This window comes from Poromitra crassiceps, assembly GCF_964638095.1.
Source record: "Poromitra crassiceps genome assembly, chromosome: 14".
Classification (NCBI taxonomy): domain Eukaryota; kingdom Metazoa; phylum Chordata; class Actinopteri; order Beryciformes; family Melamphaidae; genus Poromitra; species Poromitra crassiceps.
Genome location: NC_139633.1, coordinates 1,778,136 through 1,797,518, shown reverse-complemented (window position 1 = coordinate 1,797,518; position 19,383 = coordinate 1,778,136). Strand labels below are relative to the sequence as shown.

Genomic DNA, 19,383 nt, shown 5'->3' with positions numbered 1-19,383 from the left:
AACTTTTTCGGTGCGAGTGTTTGGTTTGGCGGGGGACTACTAGCACATGGGACCGGAGACGTCACCGGAAACTCCAGAACACAAGCGTAACAGGAGAAAAGGTCCGTGTAGCAACCGCCCCTCTGTTTGGCTGCCTGCTTGCTTGGGAGATAGGCAGGCAGGCAGGCAGACAGACAAATGTGAGTCAGTAATAATTGAGAGTTTATTATTATTAGTAGTAGTATTAGTATTAGTATCATCATCATCGTTAAAATGAGCTCACTAAAGATTATTGAAAATAACATGGATTGCAATTCATCCTTTAAGCCACAGCGTGGCGACAGAGTGTTATTGATAGTGCTAGTCCAAGAGTATATAGAGTGCTAGTGATAAACTTAGGACGTTCTCCAGCCATTTTATTTATTTGTTTGTTTGTTTGTTTGTTTGTTTGTTTGTTTGTTTGTTTGTTTGTTTATTATATTTCTTCTTCTTCTTTTTATTGTTATATTTACTCTTAGAATGCCATCTTTTGCACTTCAAAGTCTCTGTTTAGATTGCTACACAGCCAGATGGACACAGAGGAGAAGGGGAAAATATCCTCGGAAAGGAGCAAAACAACAGACACAGCTTCAGTGCAGCCATTATGATGAAAGTTTCCCCTTTCACATTCATCATAAACTCTGAGTTGGGCCTCTATATGAATGCTCACCTTGGATTATGGCACAGGGGGTAGTGACATCATATCCTGCTGTGTATTGTTTTATGCAACAAAAAAAAGTAACTGCTTGCACCATTGTGTGAGTCCACACAATGGTGCCTTTTTCACCTCATCACACATTCAGGCGGCGTCTCGTCATAGAGTGGGGGAAATCCTCCCGTTCTCCCCATTCAGCAGAGTTAGCATTTAGCTGCTATAGCCCAGCCCAGGCAGACAGGATCGCGGATTCAACCCCCGCAGTAAACGCACATCTGAACAGACGTCTAAGTAGGCCTACCTGCTCTAGAATCCCCAATCCTGTCGTGTAGAGACGCAGCACCGTCCTTTGTTGAGTCAGCCCATTGAGATACATGAGGGGTTCTAACACTAGCGGCAACCAAGGGCGACTCTTGCGTTGCCTCACTGTGTCTGGGCCAAAAAGTTGCACTTTGAACACACCGCAAAGACTACAGTTGACCGTCAACCAGCACATATTCTGCGCCTAGATGAGCCTTAGTGTAACCGAATGACTGTGAGTCCTGCGTGGGTTGGTTCAACTCACTCCCTGCAGTATAAAGGCCCGTTAATCGTTAACGTGTGCACTTTAGCGGGAGGTCTGCGCATATACAAACCAGAACATGAAACAAAACTGTGTTTGCCTCCCATTTTCACATCACTCTCGCTCACCACTTAAACAGTTTCATAATATAGCTACTTCTAATCCAGAATATGTCAAAAAGTTGCAAATGGCACTGGTGTTATCTGCCCTTGCCTGGTTTTGCTTGTGGAAGAAGAAAGAAAGAAGCTTATTGTTACCTCGGGGGCTTATCCTGGGTTTATCCTGGGCCTCCGGGTCCACCCAGCCCCCCAAGACTATTTCCTGGATCTATCGAGAGGGATGACATCATCACCGCGCCGATGACATCACAATGGGACGCATGACATCAGACATCATGTGACGTTATGGCAATCGAGAGTGATGACATCTTGCCATCACAATGGAAACCACATCTGTGGTTTCATCTGTGGTTTCCAATGGAAACCACAGATGACATCACAACTATGACATAATTTCGGTGTTAACCGATGATACCATGATGAACCATCCAGACCGCAATATGACATCATCATTTGACATGACATCATCGGCCACTATAAGAGAGGCACTCGAAACGTTCGACTCACGTTCTCATTCTAACTATGTCACGACTACGGAGTCCCATACAGAGTGATGATTCAGGAGGCCGAGATGTATAGCTCCCCTTGGGCCAATACCCCAGACCAGGCTATCCAGGTCGAGAGCAGGATATGGGTACGCAGGACCTCCAACATGCTGTAACCGGTATGCCTGCGACAATGGATGCAAGTGACGAATCAGGCTTATCACCTAACGGCCAAGAACACCTCTGCTAGTAAGCCTGAGTCATTCCAATCTGGACCCATCCGCTCCAGAACACTTATCATGCAGCAGGCTCGGGGCTCTCCTGAAGGCCACGTCGTTGTGAATTCTTCAGTGTATTGGAGTGATCAGATGAGATGAAGTTGAAAAATGAGGAGAATGTTTGTGTGTGCCGATCTCTTCTCATTCACTCAAAGCCAATCAGAGTGATTTCTCCCACCGACGGCCCGACGCCAACTCAGCATGTAGTCAGCTGAAAAAGCCGCCGGCTACGAGCCAACGACGCGACGACACACACCGCAAAATCGGAGGCGACAGACGCTCACCGATGGCCCAGACATTGCTGACGACCAGTTGGCTTGGTGGCCTTAGAAATGACGAGTTACCATGACAGTTTCTCTTTGGGAAGGCCTCCAAAGCGTGGCAGTGATTTAGCGAACAGTAAGACATGGTGGGCCCTCTACAGGCTACATCTGCAACAGCTAATTGTTCTTGTGTAGCGGTTGCCTTGAACCCGGGTTTGTTTGTCAGAGTGTCAGCGGGACATTTGATGCCGCTCTCGCCACAGCGCTGCTTTTGTGATGGTTGACTGCAGCGCGTGTTCAACTCCCGGGCAGAGCAATGAGGAGCAGGCCTGTTTCCAGTGGGTCTATAGGGAGGAGCTGGTATGTTTAAAAAAAAATCACTTAGATTCCAACCCAAACCTAAAGAAGATTATGAACCTCATGCGGTCTACTGTGTTTTAACGTATAGGAAGATATTTCTGTTGTAAAGCTGAAGGAATTAGTCGCTAGACAGGTTTTTGGTGAAAATCAATCCCTGTCTTAGTGCCATATAGCCTCGATTACCAAATGATCAATTGAACCGCTACGTCTTGCAGTGTCGGTGCCAAGTTCTACCAACCCACAGGACAATCTTGTTGACATTCATTGCCATAAATCACATTTATTTGCAAAAGACTCAACAAACAGATTTGTCACAAAGTCTCAAAGCAACAAATGATGTAAAACTGGAGCCTGTGTGTGTGTGTGTGTGTGTGTGTGTGTGTGTGTGTGTGTGTGTGTGTGTGTGTGTGTGTGTGTGTGTGTGTGTGTGTGTGTGTGTGTGTGTGTGTGTGCTTGTGCGCTGTACAGTATTTAGTCTGCAGATGTTTGTGTTACAAAACGTAATATTTGCACAGAAACTGAATTAAAACATAACAGTTCCCCTGGAGACCCAATGTGGAGATTCACAAGTCTCCTCCTGCCACCGTTTCACATCTGACTCTGTACTATTTTACAGGCTACCAATGATCGTAAAAAGAAGCGGACGTGCGTGACAAAATGCAGCGTGTGCTCTAAACTGGATTACAGCTCTCCATATCAACTCCTTTGCGTGTAAACACATAGCTCCCACTTCAAAACTCAGCCTACTTTGATCAGGTTTCAAAGGATTATCTGTTTGTGGTCTCCATGTAATAGTATTCAGGGATAAAGCAGGCCTCAGTTTACTGGTTTAGTTTGGTAGCTATAACTGTCCCAAAAGTGATATTATACTTTAATATACACTGCTCAAAAAACATTAAAGGAACACATTTTTTACATTTACCCCCTCCTTGTCACTAGTTTTGCATTTGGCTATAGGGTCAGTGTCACCACTGGTAGCATGCTGCGCTACCTGGACCCTACAGAGGTCAGTGTCACCACTGGTAGCATGCTGCGCTACCTGGACCCTACAGAGGTCAGTGTCACCACTGGTAGCATGCTGCGCTACCTGGACCCTACAGAGGTTGCACAGGTAGTCCAACTCCTCCGGGATGGCACATCAATACGTGCCATTGAAACCAGAAGGTTTCTCAAGAGCATGGAGGAGATTCCAGGAGACAGGCAGTTAGTTACTCTAGGAGAGCTGGACAGGGCCGTAGAAGGTCCTTAACCCATCAGCAGGACCGCTATCTGCTCCTTTGTGCAAGGAGGAGGAAACAGGATGAGCACTGCCAGAGCATTACAAAAGGACCTCCAGCAGGCCACTGGTGTGAATGTCTCTGAGCAAACAATCAAAAACTGATGTTTCGACGCGAGCAGCGTCTTGTTCAGAGTCAAACAGTGAAGACAGATTTACAACAGTTATAAAAGCCTCCACTCCAGAGGATGATTTCTCATTGGTTACAAGGGAGTGGGAGGTGGTGCATCAATAAGCCAATCACACGATGACAGCACTGAGACATCAGACTTCATGAGGGTGCCCTGAGCGAGGGCCCGACGTCCTGTAGTGTGTGCCCTGTGCTCACTGCCCGGCACCGTGGAGCTCTGTCGTGTGTGCCCTGTGCTCACTGCCCGGCACCGTGGAGCTCGATTGGCATTTGCCATAGAACAACACCAGAATTGGCAGGTCCGACACTGGCAGGTCCGCCCTGTGCTTCTCACAGATGAGAGAGCAGGTTCAACCCTCAACCTGAGCACATGTGGCGTCTCCAGACCCTTTCACATCTGTCACTTATAAACACTTTGGTGTGACGTCACTCCCCACGCTAAACACACCACTCCACCCCCCCCCCTCTATGATGACAGCCAAGAGAAAGGAATGAAAATAGGAAAGACGTATGGACAATTAATACTATCATATCTACGAGAGAGGTGGACGAACTGTAACACTCATTCAAAAACAAAACACTGTTGAAGAACATTCCTGGCACACAGGAGACCAAACACTGTCGCTGCCTGTGGAAGGAAGAACCCAAGAGGTGCTGTGATCGGGGGGAACCGACGTCACTTTGGCAGTGGACCCCCCCCCCTCTCCTCGCATTCTCTCTCTACATCTGTTTCTCGATCCGTGCTGTTATCCATGTGATCTTATACACATAGGCATGTCTCATTATGGAAATCATCACATATGGTCTAAGCCCTTTTATGGAGGAATGCAAACCCCTGAATCAACTGGCCCAGAGGTGACACGGTTCTCTAATGACACACTTGACTTGACAGAACACAACACAATTCAGCAGGACTCTGATTGCATGTGAACGCTCAGGGTGATGAATCAAGAGTTTTCCCTCACAGAGTACAGGTCAGAGGTCAGCTTCATCACATGGGATCAGACAGTAGAACTATCTAGGTTAGATGATTCTATTGCTGTGTCAATTCAGCCTCAGGACAGGAACTGTATGGTTAGTTAGTGAAAATCCGCCACAAATGATGTCATGGGTCGGCACCAGTAATCACAACCTTGATCTGATTCACTATGGGATTACATTATTAACAACTTATGCTTTCTCCTTTCATGGGCATAAGGCATGTGTGTGTGTCTAGGAGAATGCATGATGTCATACCTTAAATTAAATTATATATTTTCATGATTCATGTTAAGTCTTTAAGACGTGTAAGCGATAATAATAACCAAATGCTTTCACAAAAATCACAGAAAGTACAACATCCTAATAAATTAGAATCTTTCAAATGATTATTTCAGCAAATCATTTTCATACCTGATATTGTTTCGTAAAAAAAATCTGTTAAATTTGAATTATACAGGGTGTTATATGGCTAAGTGAGCATTTATTGAAATCCCCTTAAAAGCAACAACACCACCAGTAACAGCACCACCAAAACAACAGAACTTATTTGAGTGTTTATATTTATTCACATATAAAAAAAGATGTCAGGTAATAAAAAGTAGTTGCTATACACCTTAAAAACAATATAGAAAACATTGTGTCCACCATTAAAAATGACTTATTTTAAACAAATAATAAAGGCACGTGTTGCTCCTTTGAAGACGTCCACTCCATCTATACAGGGAAAAATAACACATTTCTCTGTGATTGCTCTCCTTATCGGTTCGGGTGCTGCAATGTTGACACAGATTACATCACAACCGTGCACGCACGCACACGCACGCACGAACGCGCACGCACGCACACACACACACACACACACACACACACACACACACACACACACACACACACACACACAAAAAACATCTCAAAAGTCTATTTCATTTGTAGAAAATGAGTATTTTTTTACTCTTTACAGCAGATGAAGAAATATACCAAGTTTAGCAAATAAAAAACAAGGTGAGGCCAGAAATGTGTGACTATTAGGCACATTTTCATCTATAGTGTTTGACACCAAATTACACTCAATAACATGGCGTGTATGGATGAATATTAGCCACATAGAATATACAATATTGCAATTACAGTTGAATCACTTTTAAGGCCTGGTTTATTTCTAACTAAGGGTCGGAACCCGAAGAGGATTGTGGGCCTATACATCTGGGTGCATTCAAGGCAAAAGTACAAATATATTTTCATATGGCAGGTGATTCATTTGAAGTGTTTTGATTGAAAATGATTCACAACTTCATAGCAGAAACACATGCTTCCATAAAATGATTGATAGCCAACAATTAAAACCAAGTACAGTATATGGCTTTTTAAATGATAGTAAATCAACATATCTTACTATCTTGTAAGTCATGTTGAGAAAATTATTCCCCTTTTACAGAATATCTTTGCATTATAATGAATGCCATGGGAGTGATCCCCTCCCCCGCCCCACACACACACACACACACCTTTCCCAAAATGGATAAATAGTGTTTGGGAATACGACTCCTCCATTTCTCTCTTGGAGTGGCAGACTGAAAAATCACCCTTGAAATAACCCTAGGCTTATTTTGCATTTTGTTGCATCACGTCTCAATATGCACCCAGAAACTGCACAGAAACCACTCTAAGCGTTTACACTGTGTGTGTGCCCTAATGCAGCGTTTACACTGTGTGTGTGCCCTAATGCAGCGTTTACACTGTGTGTGTGCCCTAATGCAGCGTTTACACTGTGTGTGTGCCCTAATGCACTGCACATAAACCACTCTGAGCGTTTACACTGTGTGTGTGCCCTAATGCAGCGTTTACACTGTGTGTGTGCCCTAATGCACTGCACAGAAACCACTCTGAGCGTTTACACTGTGTGTGTGCCCTAATGCAGCGTTTACACTGTGTGTGTGCCCTAATGCACTGCACAGAAACCACTCTAAGCGTTTACACTGTGTGTGTGCCCTAATGCAGCGTTTACACTGTGTGTGTGCCCTGATGCACTGCACAGAAACCACTCTGAGCGTTTACACTGTGTGTGTGCCCTAATGCAGCGTTTACACTGTGTGTGTGCCCTAATGCAGCGTTTACACTGTGTGTGTGCCCTAATGCACTGCACAGAAACCACTCTAAGCGTTTACACTGTGTGTGTGTGTGTGTGTGTGCCCTAATGCACTGCACAGAAACCAATCTAAGCGTTTACACTGTGTGTGTGCCCTAATGCAGCGTTTACACTGTGTGTGTGCCCTAATGCACTGCATGAAACCACTCTAAGCGTTTACACTGTGTGTGTGTGTGTGTGTGTGTGTGTGTGTGTGTGTGTGTGTGTGTGTGTGTGTGCCCTAATGCACTGCATGCATGATTTCCCACTGCAAATGGAAAAGCAATGTTACCACAGGTGCTATTATGAGGCAATGGAGACGACAGTATTTCCTCCAGCGTGCGCGGGGGACTGGGCCATATTTGATCTCTCATCTGCTGTTGGCTTTTATTTTAATGTTGGCGATTTACTAATTGAAACTAATTCTACTACGGTTAGCTACTCATGGCTAGTCACTGTGGATAGAGAGTCCATGCCCAAACTGACTGAAAAATGGCACAAAACCCTATGAGTTTTACACACTGGGCTGTAAGGAACACACTAAGAGTTGAAACAAAGATGGTCTCACTCTTCACCAAGTTGAATTTACTATTAAGTCAAGATTCAAGAATCTTGAATCTTGACTTAATAGTAAATTCAACTTGGTGAAGAGTGAGAACCAAAAAAACAACACCTGCAGTCGTGAAGCAGCACTCCTTAGCCAATTTATTGGCATTTCTCCTCTCTACATTAAGAGTTGAATTCCAAAAATGACAGAGCCACTATTCAAATAAACAATCGTATAAAAATGCAAAAAGAATTTCATGTACTGTCAAGTCCTTGTCTGAGAAAAATGTCTACCGTTTCCAACACCCTGAATATTGCCAAACCTTATTGTTGTTAGAGAACTAGTTTACAGAGCACCGCTATCTGTTGGAGTGTTTCAAAATGGAAAGAGTAATCAGAGACCCTATCTCGTACGAGAAATAAGAAAACATTTAACACCACCCTCCCTTTCCCTGCTACAACTCTGCCAGACAACTCTGCCTTCTCTGTCCTCTTGCTTGGTGTTTAAAATCTTTATAATAATAACAAAAAACAAATATAACATAAAGGTAACATAAAACCACCACAACCGTGGATCTGAAATGACTAATGAATTGGGTAGCACTTTACATTACAGCTTGGTAACAACATATACTAATAGGGGGTAATAGTGTTATAACCATAACATATAATAAGTAATAACCAGGTAATAGCTTGGTATTAACACTAGTGGGCTATCAGGGCTGGCAGATTGCTTGTTTCCAGGTAATCCCTACGTAGATGCTTAGTTTAATCCATGAAATTAAATTTCTCCATTATTGCTATTTGTTTCTGACCCTGTTACCCTGGCCCTTAGCCTATTACATACATTTCAGTCTAATTACTCAGATATACCCATCGTTAATACCAAGCTATAATTTAATTACCTGGTTATTACTTTGGTAGGGATTACCTGGAAAGACTTCCCAGCTATAAATAAATATGCTGCCCCGATTGCGGGCCGTCAGTGTTAATACCAAGCTGTTACTTGGTTATTACTTTACATCGTATAACATGTATTATTATTATTATTATTAATAGTACTTCTTTATTATCACACTATTACCCCCCTATTACCATGTTATTACCGAGTTGTAAAGTAAAGTGCTATCAAAACTTGTACTACGACACATTCAACAGTTGTCATACCAAGGTGAGAAAGATGATGGCAACTACTGTAGATCAACCGCCCCCCCCCCGTATCATATACTTTTATCGCTTAAAGCTGCAATAATGTAATTTTTTTTTATGTAAAAATTAGTCTTATCAGCCTCAATCACAAATGGGGCCACAAGAGAGAGGAGCGTCCCAGCGGATTGGCTCTATTTGCACAAATGAAATTCTTGCGTCACTGAGATCAGAGCAGAGGAAGTGACAAATCAAGACTTCAGAGTGAAATACCAAATGAAACGCTACATCCAGAAAGCTGGATTCACCGACGCTGGCTGAATGCGCTGCGGAAAGATTTCTGATTTTCACCAAAGTCCTTCCCACTACCAGACCTCATCACATCACATCACTAACCCTCACTAAGGAGACGTCACCTCATCACATCATTTGTGCGAGTAATCAAGTCCTTCAAACCTCCAAAAAACTCAAACATTTGTCTCTCGCTGCCACTTGGGGCCGCCAAAGCGTGACGTCGCCTCGTATAAGGATTTCATCGATGCAATCCACACTGATTTAACAGTAATAGTTCTCATCAACGTTGCCATGATTGTTTCATGACCTTAACACCACCGGCACCAAAACACAATGTGCCTCTCAGCATTTTCACCACAAACACATCTTCAGGTGCTGCTCAGCTGGTAAAACCATCACTGCTCAGTGCTCTACATTGTTCTCTCTCGCTCTCTTCCTCTCCAAGATCGTTTCCCAGGCCAAGCCAACAGGAAGGGAGCACAATGTGTTGGCTCACTGGGGAGATAACACAGACAGGAAGGGGCGGGACTTAACTCCCAGATGGACAGGAAGTTGACGCCACTGTTTGGTTTAGCTGATTAGAGGGTGGGAGGGTGTAGAGAGAGAATTAGGGAGACAGAGAGGGAGAGAGAGACAGAGAGAGAGAGGGAGAGAGCGAACGAGGGAGGTAATGGTCGCTCTAAGTGTATATGAAGCCGACAGGAAAGACGTGAGATGGCTTCCACCTATTGTCTCCAGGGTTTATCAAACGGCGTTCCTAGCAAGACAGCATTTCAGGAAGCAAAGTCAACTCAAAACAAAACAGAATAAATAGTAGAACAAATAAACAACATTCTCCAAACCCGGAATGGGAAAAAAAAACATTTTTTTTTTATATAGCTGAGGCACACCGACGACGACTGAAACATACACAAGAAACACAATGTTGTGTTTGTCACCCATATGCATCAACCTTGGCGGTTTCATACGCATTTTTTCATTCATGTGTTTAAATATTGCCATGTTAACTAAACTAAACTAACCTAACCTAGTGAATTACATAGTTCCAGTTGAAAATCAGAATCTGAGGCGTGTTTGTGAATGATGGGAGTCAGGCAGCTTTGAACGAGAGCATGATGTAGAGATGCTGGCTGACCTACAGGAGCTGAGAGGATGCGAGGTTAAAGTGATTGGAGCCACCTCAGAGCCACCTCAGCAGCCCTCAGCCTTCTAGATAGCCGTCTCTGCCACTCCGGGTTTCCTGAGTTGTCTGAATGACTCTTGGTCCAGCGGGCCTCTGAGACCTGGTGCTCTCTCATCTCAACAATAAGTGTTGCTGAGTTCTGTCAAATCAAACCCGGCAACGCACTCCAACTCTGTCTGAGGAACAGCAGCAGCAGCGGCGCTTCCTTTCTGGCTGCCTGATGCTGTCTGTCTGTCTGTCTGTCTGCCTGCCTGTCTGTCTGTCTGCCTGTCTGCCTGTCTGTCTCTCTGTCTGTCTGTCTGTCTGTCTGTCTCTCTGTCTGTCTGTCTGCCTGTCTGTCTGTCTCTCTGCCTGTCTGTCTGTCTCTCTGTCTGTCTGTCTGCCTGTCTGTCTGTCCGTCTGTCTGCCTGTCTGTCTGTCTCTCTGTCCGTCTGTCTGTCTGCCTCTCTGCCTGTCTGTCTGTCCGTCTGTCCGTCTCTCTGTCTGTCTGTCTGCCTCTATCTGTCTCTCTGCCTGCCTGTCTGTCTGCCTGCCTGTTTGTCTGTCTGCCTGCCTGTCTCTCTCTCTGTTCTGTCTCTCTGTCTGTCTGTCTCTCTGCCTGTCTGTCTGTCTTTGCTTTTCCGTCTTTAGAATCAGAGATGACCACTGGGGGAAATGACTGACTCACTAACATGAACCCTCCTTCATGATGGTTGGTGGGTTTCAGAAACACAAAGGGAAAAATAGGAGGCTATGTGTCATTTTAAGGAAAAATCCACCCGAAAAACACTTTGACACTGTGAAAGGAAGGCTTTGCCCATTTTCCACCCGCTTTGTATCATTACAATGTCGGTAATATAGATGCAGATGGACAGCCTTTACCTTCTCCATGAACTTTACATTTTTTACCCCATTCTGTCCTATTGTGGTGTATTTTCTTATATACTGTATGACAAAAATGGAGGTTGATAGCAGAAGATTGACGTTAAACAGCAGGGTTAGAAATCCATCATAGAAGAGAACAGTTTCTCAATAGACCAGAATGCAATGCAGTAACGAGGGCAACCTTCTCCTTTGCTGGAAATACTGTACTCCATCACTAGCACTCTCCCTACCTACATTATAACCCACAGCTGAATGCAAGCTCAGCTTGCAAGAATACAAGTTCACGCCTGATCTCTGGGGGTTGTCCAAAGGCATTCTGGGAAATGTAGGAAATCACTAACTGAAGTAGACAAAATGTAAACAAGAAATGTTGACAGAAAGTGGGTTCACCAAAAAGGTAAATTACAACATTTTGTCACACAATAACTGATGCATTGAGCTTCAAAGATTGATGCGACTGGCAGTGATCAAACAGTTCAAACCTCTTTGAGTCCAAACCCGTGTGGTGACACTAAACCCCCGAGTGAGCATATTTACAAATCAAAACAGCATCTTGAGATCAAAATAAAATCACCTTTGTCCCCATGTGTTTGGTCCCTTTATATTTAGTATCAAAAATAGATATCAACGTTAGAAGAGATTACAGGCAAGTGTAAGACAGAAACAACAACAACAAAAGAGTATGACAAAGCGAAGAAAGCAAGAATAGGTTGCTTTTACTTGCACCATTCTGCATCCCCATTTGGATTGAAATACAACCCCCATATACACATTAAAATTCCATTAGTCAGTGTACTTAAATATTGTTTTTGAGTCTCTATTTGTAAATGCCAGATCCCATATACAAGAACCCAGATGATGAGGTCATATCCTGATGAGAGGATGTAGGTCTACTGATATCAGCCAGGATATTAAGCCATTTTGATGCTGTTTTTTGTGGTACATCACAGTAGGTTCTGATCTCCATGGTTAATTATCATCATATTTGAGGGATAATCATAATTGGGATGTGAGAAAGAGCTTATTCTGACCTTAATCAGGATGTGAAATATGACCTGGAATACTGAGCATGTAAACATCATTGATGACGAAAGGGGGATGAAAAATGGGAGCTGAGACACGGATTAAATGCAAGAGGACATCATATCTCAATTCAGTGACATTGTTGGCCAACAGCAACATGATCAGTCCACTTCATCATCCCAAACAAACTCTGATTGGCTGCTAGGGTGCTTGGAGGGTCGTCTGATTGGAGAGACAAACGTTACAGAGCAGGAAGTATCTCACTGTGATGTCATAGTTTAGGTCAGACTAAAGATGGCAACATCCGGTGGCGAGTACAGTCTTGAAGGATCGTCACAGGTAGAATAAAAGGGGGTTATGATATCGCACGTTAAACATCAACGCACTCCGATGGAAGAAAAAAATACTGGCATTGTGTGGACGTCACAACGTTGCTAATAATCCCTGGTCTTGCACATCTGTGAAGCAGCCTGCTACAGCGTCACACGGTGTCTTTTACAAATTATCTTCCCAACATCGCCATGGAGGAAGCAGAGGGTGAGATTACATCAAATTAGAGATTGAGATATCCGACATGAAAAACCACTTGATTTAACTTGTGGGGCTTCCTGGAATTCGCTGAAGCTCTTATTTAGGCCGGGAGGGACCAGACCGGATGAGGCGTCGAGACAAACTCACTGAACTACGACGGATTACAAACGTCGCTCGGGACTGGAAACACCGGAAAACGAGAGCCTCCCCATTCTCTTTTCAGACGCCGGAGAAGTCTTTGGAGACCGCGTTGGCCGCTCGATCTCAGCTCTCCTCCACTAGCAAAAGTGATGTGATTAAATGTGTGTGTGTGTGTGTGTGTGCTTGTGCGTGTGTGTGTTTAAAGGGCCAGCCGAACTACAACCGCTAGCAACTAGCAGGTGTAGTTTGGTCGAAGGAAAATAGTTCCTATGAAACTGCTCACAACAAGGTCTCTGGATTATCTTGAGTAACCGGGGTGATGATTTCTGAAAAGTACTTTTTGGCGCTTGGAGCACCACAAGCCGAGTGCCATCCAGTTCCGTCGTATTTGAGAGAAGGCAGACAAGCCCCACCGGCGATATCTCCAAAACTCAGCAACTCGCACCAAAACGATCTAGAATCATGGATAAATAGCACTACAGGTAAGAGGAAAAATATGTATTTTTGATTTTGGGGTGAACTCTCCCTCGCTGTGTAGGTGTCTGCTTTGGCCATGTGTGGGTGTATTTATATGGCTGTTTTTGACCACTAGTGTGTGTGTGTGTGTTTGGGCATCATGTAGGCTACGCTCATCTGTAGATGCTCTCCATCAGTACGGACTGATGCGTTCCGGTCCGTCCACTCCGTACAGCTCGGCCAGGGTCCTGAACCTCGGTCCCCAGTCGTTCAGGAAGTCGTAATCCAAGTTGGACCCGGTGGAGGAGCTCTCCAGGGAGCTGAGGCTCCCGGCCAGAGACTCGGGCCCCTCGTAGCCGTAGATGTGCAGCGTGTCGTACGGGATGCCGTCGCGGTCGTGGTCCGCCTCGTCCTTCTTCACCTCGATCATCACGGCCATGTCGCCCTTGCACGCCGTGGGCTGAGCCGGCTGCAGGGGCGCTTGTTTCTGCACCATGGCGTAGAGGGACGGGTGGGGGTGCAGGTCCGGGTGGCGGAGCATGGAGCCGTCGTGGCGAGCCGAGGTGAGGATGGAGACGTCGTAGCTGCGAGAGAGAGAAGCAGATTGTCATTTAAGCATTGACTGTAAAAAAGGCCATCATGGTTCTCGCGCAACTCAGCTGTGCGAGACCGGGGGTTTCCCACAGAGCCGCTTGCTATTGGTCCATGATCAGCAAGCTGCGTGATCACTGGACAGATGACCTGTCAATCACGCCCCCAAAAAATGATCATCTATTTATACTATTGAAAGAGTCAAACAGGTCAGACAGAGAGCAGAGTATTTTGTTTCCTCCACGTACCCGTTGGTGTCCATCTCTCCTCCGCCCTCCTCGTCGTACGTGACCAGCTGCTCGTGGATCTCCCCGCTGTTCTTCATGCTGGCCAGAGACTCCTTCTGGTAGCGCTTCCTCATCACTATCAGGATCACTATGACTAGAAAGCACAGAAGAGGAGATCGTATTATTTCTGTATTTGTTCCATGTAGGTTGTACTAGGTTTGTAAGCATTCATACCTGGGAGCTTCCCAGAACAAACCACAGTCCTCCAACTTACTCTTCTCCTGAACCAAACAAGCCAATGTGCTACTCAGCTGTTGCAACTGGGAATTAAAAGCCGCCACCACCCTAAAACACCTTAAGGCTGTTTTACATTAAAACAGATGCCACAAAAATAGAGCCATATGAAATTTGTTTTATTTTTTTCTAAATTCTATTTTATTCTTTTTTTTCCATTTTAATTTTAATTCAGGGGTTAGGATTGATATTTTTTGTTTTTGTGATGTGTTGGCTCTCTCAGACAGCCTCTTCATCATGTTTCTCAAACTGAAAACCAAGTTGTGTGAGGTGATGCAAGGGTACCATGCAGAACACCCCAATCCAAAATGGAATAATTTCTCTAGGCCTATTTTACAATTATGAAATAATTTAGGTTACTACAATAATTGGGTCTACTTTTGATTTTGATAATTAGGCCTGTTTTTTTTTAATCAATTTTAGCCAAATTATGGGAAATTCTGCAGTATTTACAGTTGATTCAATTTGTATTACCAAATTCCATGATTCCGTCTTTTTTTTTTTCCATTTTGCGGAAATCATATGGCCCTACTACACAAAAAGCAGTTGCAAAGTAGTACTGCACTCATCCAGTGGCTTTTTGGCAGAGATTTGGCGTTCACCTTTCAAAGGAGAGGCTGGGTTTTCATGCTATGTCGGAGGCTGTCTGTTTCCCCACAAGGACTACAAAGATGGAGACAGTGCCGGTGGAGAAATTGGCTGTAGTAAGTGAGAATCCGGTCCGATCATAAAGAGGCAGTGTGGCATCTGGACTTGCAGTGGGACTATTTGGTAAGAAGTGCTAACTAGCTAGTCAGTGGTAGATACCTGAATTCACAGCAAATATATAGTAGCCTATGACGTGGATATTGTTTTGTCAATATCTATCTTTTTGTCTCAGCTAGAAACTCCAACCACCTTCACTGTTGGACTAAGGCTACGTTCACACAGGACACCCAAGCCTTGCCTACGCCTTGCCTTTACCCACGCTTTTAACACGTTGAGTGCCATAGCCGAGATATCTCGTCTTACATAATCCAACGGTTGAGTGCCATAGACGAGCTATCTCGTCTTACATCTTTTTCAGTGGTTTCCACTAGCTGGCGCCCTTGGGCAATATGTGAATGTGGATCCGACCTCTCCCGCTGCCCCGGAAGTACTCTAACAAAGATTTCTATATAAGGAAGGCGGGCTCTTTGATCAGCGTGGGTAGTAGGTAAGTTTGAGCGAGAAAGACAGAGACAGAATTACATAGCGATTTATATATAGAGAATTTCAGCAATTTAGCAATTTAGAGTCAGATTTAGAGCGAGTTGGTTAGCGTAGTTGATTTAGTTTGTTAGTTGTTAGTACAGTAGTAGTGTTTAGTATAGTCTTTATAGTAGACTTAGTTTAGATACTTAGTTAGCGGGTAGTTACAGTTAGTGTTCATTGTAGTTAGCTTAGCACATTTAGCGTTAGCGTCAGTTCATTTTAGTATTTAGCCTTTATTCTAGTTCAGTTTATTCTAGTTCAGTTTGATCGAGTTGGTAGCCGGTAGATTAGCCTTATTTCAGTTCAGTTTGATCTAGTCGTAGCAGTAGTTGTTTTATTTCAGTTTAGTTGGGAGCGGGTGGCGTGTTTGTGCCATGCCGGCCAAACGCAAGCGGTCTTCGGCGGCTGCACGCAAGCGATCGGCCGATCAGAGATCACTGCTTGATTTCTTTTCCGTCCGAAACGAGCTTGTGCCGGAGACCGATTCCGAGGTCTCGGATGATGAACGGGGTGAGCCTCTGCATGTCGCGGCTGCGGCTGCAGGGCTCACGACTGAGTCCGAGTCGAGTGACCTCCAGTCTTCTCCAGACGCGGAGGATTCTGAGGAGGAGTGGGCCCCGTCGAGGAGCGAAGCTCCAGAGAGCAGTGGTAAGACGATGTTTGAGATGACTTGTGTAACTTGTGGAAATGTAATTACTATGACTATACAAAAGCCAGCAGTCAGTCAATTCATTTTACTTTATTTCAGACTCTGAACAGTCTGAAGATGAGCCTGAGGCAGCCAGCTGTAGCGGTACTGGTGCTACAGCCTCTGGTGCCAGGAAAATGGGTAAGAGCACACTTCAGAATCAGGTTTATTTTCACATCACAGGTTCCAGCCAGCATTCAGTACCACACATATAAAAAACACTATTTTATGGTAATTATGTATTTCTATAATTTGCAGATTGTGGCAGTGGAGCTGGAAGTGGGAAACGGCCTGCAGGTCCAGGCTGGAGTGACGTTGACTGGGAGCCAACCCACATCCCCTTCACAGCAGAACCGGGTCCTCATAGTGGTGGTGCTGCTGAACCAGTTGACTTCTTCCAGCTCTTCCTGGACGATGAGCTGCTCCAGGCTATTGTAGTCCAAACTAACTTGTATGCACACCAGTGCATCAGTCAGGTCAGTGAGGCTCTGCCACATTCAAGGCTTGGGAGGTGGAAGGACACTACAGTGGCAGAACTCAAGAGCTTCTTGGGACTATACTTCCTCACTGGGATCGTCCAGAAGCCTAAACTGGCCATGTACTGGTCCACAAATGAACTGACTGCTACCCCCCACTTCAACAAAACCATGTCTCGCAACCGCTTTCAACTGCTAACAAGATTCCTCCATTTCAGTAACAATTTTGATGTTGATGGTGCAGACAAGTTGTTCAAGGTCCGGCCAGTTTTGAACGACCTGTTAGAAAAGTTCAGAGACATGTTCACACCGAGTCAAAACATCAGTATTGATGAGGGGATGCTCCTGTGGCGTGGGCGGTTGGCCTTCAAAGTGTACAACCCACAGAAACCCATAAAGTATGGGATAAAGTCCTACATCCTCTGTGACTCCCAGACAGGTTACTGCTACAACATGAAGCCGTACTGTGGTGAGCGGTCCACCCTAGGCGAGACGGTGGAGTTCCTCCTCGGGGACTTGGCAGGGCAGGGGTACCATTTGTACATGGACAACTACTACAACTCTGTTGGAATGTGTGCACAGCTGCTGGAGTGTCAGACACATGTCTGTGGCACTCTGAGGAAGAACAGGGGCGAGCCACCTGCTACCATGGTCACCAACCACACCGTGAAGCTGGGGGAAACGGTCATGCGCCACAATGGTGGCACCATGGTTCTGGCCTGGCGAGATAAAAGAATCGTGAAAATGGTTTCCACGCTGCACGACGACACGATGGAGACGGTGCAGGTCAGGCAGAAAGGCAGCAGAGAGAGGGACGCACACACAAAACCCAAGTGTGTGGTAGACTACAACAAGTACATGAATGGGGTCGACAGATTGGATCAGAACATTGCATACTATCCGTTTGCCAGGAAGACATCCAGGTGGCCCTTCAAATTTGTCATGTACATGTTTCAGATCTCTTTTTATAACGCCTTTGTTCTGTACAAAGCTAAACACCCAGCTAAACGCCAAAGAAAGTGTGAAACATTGCTGGATTTCATCCTGAGTGTTGTCGGTGCATGGACCAGACCTGTGGTGGGGGGTGGCGGGGAGGAGGTGGGGGCTGGCGGGGAGGAGGTGGGGGCTGGCGGGGAGGAGGTGGGGGGTGGCGGGGAGGAGGTGGGGGCGGGGGGCAGTGACCAACCTGCAACCATGCCCCGGCGACCATACCTGGACCCTCAATGCAGGCTGGAGGTCAATCTAGCGGGCCATGTAATGGTCCTCATACCAGCCACACCCAAAAAAGATGCCCCAACGAGGAGGTGTAGCATGTGTGCAAAGAAAAATCTTAGAAGAGAGACACGCTACATGTGTGTCAAATGTGGGGTCTCATTACACAGGGGTAGCTGCTATGAGGAGTACCACTCAGACAAGAACCTTGCTCAGCGGCGCTGGCGCTGAGTAGGCATGGGTCGTAAAAAAAAAAAACCTGCCAGGGATTGTTTTTGCTCTTTGTTTGATTGTTTGCTAGCTAGCAGGAATACATAAAAAGTACCTGCCGATTTTCATGTAACTTTGTGGATGGGTGTAACATGGGCCAAGGAAGTACCCATTACATTTTGGAGCAGTTCTGGATTCGGTGTACGAGCCCAAACCGGTTTGATCACTAACCGAAAAAACCTATAAAAAAAAAAAAGCTGAGTGACCTGTGGTCTGCTCTTGTTTTGTATTTATTTTGACATTTATTTATTTTATTATTTGTATTATTCCTCCATTATTGAAAACAACTATTGTTCAGATGTCTGATGTCTCACTGATGCCAAAAATAAATGGTTAAAGTGACTGTTCTGGCTGTTTGATTGAATTTCACAAAACTGCATTTTTCTCAGCTTTCCTTCTCAGAGGCCAAAACCATGCTGTATTCAACGGCTAATATCTACATAACTACTAACTCTACAAACTAACTCTTTTAGACAGAGAAAGCACACATTCTATTAGTTCTTTTTAGATGATTGGTGTTCACGAAGTCTTAACAGAAAAGAATCCTCGGCTGTTGTAAAATGAGCCAGAATCGTCAAAAACACCCCTGGCACAACTTACCTACAGGATTGAAAAAACGGCTGGCACTCAATGTGTTAAATAGGCGTCCTTTTTAGTCAATGAGGCTGTGTACACAGGGCGCCTGAGCGTGAACCCTGCGTGTACCCACGCCTCGCCTGACCTGCGCCGATTTTATCGTTTAGGCGTGAGTTCTATTTTCAAGCCGACTAAGCGCGTGCAGGCAGACTGTCAAGCCATGAAGGAAAAACGCGACAATATCCGTGGGAAATGGCAACGTCAACTGAATTTCAAAATAAAATGGTGTTACTACAACAATGTTGAGCAGAGAGAGAGAGAGAGAGAGATTGACGGGTGGCTATAACGTGGGGCTTTCTCTCCCCGTCGGTAAACAAATC

The 19,383-nt window shown here is 45.0% G+C and overlaps 1 protein-coding gene across 1 annotated transcript in view; it reads right to left on the bottom strand.

Annotated features, from left to right (window-relative positions):
• Positions 1–12,608: 12,608 nt before the first annotated feature.
• The window catches only part of cdh5 (cadherin 5), a gene marked incomplete at its 5' end in the record, with an annotated part of 42,005 nt that continues 35,230 nt past the window's right edge, over positions 12,609–19,383 (bottom strand). Inside the window, 3 exon segments of the mRNA XM_083651234.1 lie at positions 12,609–14,020; positions 14,276–14,408; positions 14,511–14,574. Of these exon segments, the coding sequence (XP_083507360.1) occupies positions 13,630–14,020; positions 14,276–14,408; positions 14,511–14,574 (588 nt within the window). The 3' untranslated portion in view covers positions 12,609–13,629.